Source organism: Erpetoichthys calabaricus, chromosome 3, assembly GCF_900747795.2.
Source record: "Erpetoichthys calabaricus chromosome 3, fErpCal1.3, whole genome shotgun sequence".
In the NCBI taxonomy this organism is placed as follows: domain Eukaryota; kingdom Metazoa; phylum Chordata; class Cladistia; order Polypteriformes; family Polypteridae; genus Erpetoichthys; species Erpetoichthys calabaricus.
In genome coordinates, this window is record NC_041396.2 from 240,421,653 (window position 1) to 240,425,399 (window position 3,747).

Genomic DNA, 3,747 nt, shown 5'->3' on the forward strand with positions numbered 1-3,747 from the left:
ATGTCAATGAGACAGAAACAGTAGGTAAAAACTGCATATTCGTCATTATGGTAGCATGATTAGTATCTAATCATGAAAATACCAATCATTGTCTCTTTAAGAAAGGAACCTGATCTTCTGCTGCTGTTAACCCTGGAAGATGTTGCTCTTCCTTTTTAATCAGGGTCACAGTTCTCATGTGCCTTCATGCCATACCTTCTGTTTTCTTTTTTTGCCATAAATGTAACTGTCTCATTTTTTTAAACAAAATATTTTACTACTTCCTCCTTACTTACTTTCACATTAATGTGCTTCTGTGATGTGTCTTTGTCTCTGTTGAGCAGTATTTCGATGTCTGTCAACACAATGAGACTATATTGAAAGCTTCTCACCACCTCGCAGAAGCGGTGAGAATTTTTTGAGTGAGCCATTGAGAGTCTTGCATGCTCTTCACACCAGTGAAAGGCATTTGTTAAACCATTCCTAAGTCTGTAATTCTCCTTAAATAGATGGAAAAAACAGAAGGAAACACTTTCTTGCTAGCATATTTATCCCAATCAGGGAATTCTCTAATCTGCTGCATTTATTTTCTTGCCTTTGTTTTTCTGCTTTTATTTTGTTTCTGCTTCCATCTTGTTCTATCATTGGCAGCATATTGTGCTTTGCCCCGTGGCAGGTGTAATTCTTTCAGTTCAGCTTCTGCAGTCCTTCTCCAGTTTGTTTTCAGCTTTCCTTGCTTCCTTTTCTCAGGTGGTGTCCAACTTATAACTACTTTTGGGATACGGTTCTGGTCCATCTGAAAGACATGTCCAAGCCATTTCTCCATCACCACACTGTGCGAGTTGATCTTCTTATCTTCTTATATAACTCAATATTTGAGATCTTCACTGGCCAGAAGATATGGCAAATTCTACTGAGGCAGTTATCGCGGAACACCTCAATCTTCTTCATGTCACTCTTGATTACATGCCAGCACTCTGACCGAGATTTGACATTGTCCTGTCCTTTCTAAGCCTACTTGTCAATTGTATGGCTGCTGTGAACCAGAGTTTATCCTTTCACAAAGGGCAAGATTCAAGGATTAGCACCACACTGACGATAGCATTATGAAGAAGCATGCATTATTGTAAAGGACATCTGTTTACTTTGGTTTTATTATTATTTAACTATATGTATTTAATTTATAAAAGATACATTTTTCATTGTTGTAGAGTTCATTTTATGACAAGATTATAAGTAACATTTTAACATAATTTTCTCTGTATATGTCATGAAGAATTATCTCAATTTTTAACAGATATGGAAACATGTTACACCTTTGAAGTAATGACTTTTACAATACTAGACAAAAAGTAAGCTAAACCATTCAGACAGAATATAAGACAATAACGTGGTGTTTATGAGATTATTTATAATACTTCAGCATAATATTCAAATAAATATTAATGTGTATTATGTATTAGTTTTAGACATCACTGTATTATATTTTGCTAAGTTTTGTTTTTGAACATTAGAAAAAGAATAAATAACTGAATTTTGCATTTTTCTACTCAAGACTACATCATGAAATAATATTTATTTTAATTGTTTTAGTCGGCAAACAGTTTTGTCCTGGATGAATCGGCTTTGAAGATTTTTCCTAATGCAATTATTTTCAAACATTTTCTAAACCAGGTATAAAAAAAACCATAAACAAGTGGATTAAATGTAGAGTTCATATAACCAATCCACGCTAGCACATCTGTCATAGTTGGTGGAGCAGGGTGGTTTAAAATTGGATTAATTATGTTGCACAAAAAGAATGGGAGCCAACAAACGAGGAAAACCCCAAGAACTATGGCAAGTGTCTTGGCTGCTTTTGTTTCTTTTTTTTGCAAAGCTGCATCCTTCTTTTGTTCATTTGTTTGGATGTGTTGAGACAAATCCTTAATAGACTTAGCTTGTCTTTTTGCTACTTTAAAAATTTTAAGATAAATACATATCATAATGAATCCAGGAATGTAAAAAGACAGCAAAGAAGAAACAAGTCCGGAAGCTTCATTTTGCACTAGAATACAACTGCCTATGCACCTATTGCGGTATATGTGTTCTATGCCTTTCATGTTTAATTCTAAAAATATAATTATATATCCTGTCAAAGCTGACAAAATCCAGCTAATTAAAATAACATGAAGTGTGACTGATACAGTAATTACAGCTTTGTAACTCAAGGGATGACATACTGCGTAATAGCGGTCAAGAGATATAACAGAAAGATGAATAATTGATGCTGTGCAGAGCATAATGACAGTACCAAAATAAAATTTGCAAAAAAATTCTCCATAGTACCAGCAGCCGTCAATAAGTTGGGACATAGTGGGTGGCATTACAAATCCACCCATTAATAAGTCTGTTACAGCCAAAGAAAGGATCAGATAGTTTGTCGGTGAGTGAAGCTGCTTGAAATGTGAAATAGAAATGATGACCAGGAGGTTTCCAAAAATAGTCAGCAAGATTACTGTCCACATGACCGTATATAGCAAAGTTGGAAAGTAGGGAGGACGTAATTCTTTATAACATGAGTTATTTATGGACTCATAGCAAAAATAAACAATATCTGGAGGTAAAATGTAGCTGATATTCATTTTGTTGTAGTCCACTGTTTCTATTCTCTTGCCCTGTGGTACAAATGAGAAAATAGTAGCTAGATATTAAAATCATTTACAAGTAAAATTATACATCATATCATTTTTTTTTACAGATTATAGTATCTGTTAAAAATAATAATGTTTGCTAGTGAGTTTCCTTATAACTAACTACATACTATGAATAATTCCATTATGTGATTTTAATTTTATATTAAAATACCCATGTAATATGTTAAAGATATTTAAACGTGACTAGAATTCCATACTGTTAAGCATCTGCTAAATTCTAATTCAATCTAGGTCAAACTGATTTTTTTTTTCATTTTTACAAGAACATAAAGTTATAACAAGGTTGAAAAGATGTTGGGTGCAAGTATAATATTTCTAAAAACAAAGTTTGAATAGCAAACTTCACTAGGTTATTTATTTTCTAAACTGTTTCAGTGCATTACAGAGTCACTAATGACTGGGTATCAGTTATATTAAAATACCTGAAGCGGGAAGTTAAAGCAGTATAATTTACTTTACTTTCACTTTAATTGAATCCTAGTTCTATGTTGCACTACAGTGATGAGTATAGAATTTCGTCAGTGACAATAGGTGGATTTTTTATTGGGGCTTTCCATAAACTTGATGCTCTAGCTGTTTTATATATCAGAGACTCAGTGGCAATGAGAACCTGTGTGATTAGGTATATGGCAATAAATAATGCTGAAATCATCCAGCTATAGAACAAAGGGAAATTTAACAGTGGATGGCAGATCAATTTAAAATATGTTCAGAAAATGACAGAAAAGAAACTAGTGAGAGGAAATTATTTTTAAAAAATCTTAAATATTTAAAAAGTGATTTTTTTAAAACCTCTCAAGGCAGTCTGCAAAATGTGAAAAGGCAAACAAAATGAGAGCATACCCTGTCCCTAAAAGTGCTGGTGTACTGTTTTTTTTTACCACTGATTCTGTCTGAAGAAATGTTTTTTAATTGCAAAAGTTAAAAGTTTAACTGTGAGTAATTTAAAATGCTTTATATAAAACATCAATGCCTGAAGAAGGCCCCAATCACCTAGAAAGCTTACATATTGTAATGTGTTCAGTTAGCCATAAAAAGGTGTCCTTTTTCTTGACTTCTCACTGCATCTATC

The 3,747-nt window shown here is 33.0% G+C and overlaps 1 protein-coding gene across 1 annotated transcript; it reads right to left on the reverse strand.

The window, feature by feature from the left end:
- Positions 1 to 1,521: 1,521 nt before the first annotated feature.
- LOC114649498 (trace amine-associated receptor 1-like) lies at positions 1,522 to 2,632 on the reverse strand. The gene has a single exon (XM_028798988.2). The coding sequence runs from the start codon at positions 2,601 to 2,603 to the stop codon at positions 1,569 to 1,571; it is 1,035 nt and encodes a 344-aa protein (XP_028654821.1). The 5' UTR covers positions 2,604 to 2,632; the 3' UTR covers positions 1,522 to 1,568.
- Positions 2,633 to 3,747: the final 1,115 nt, after the last annotated feature.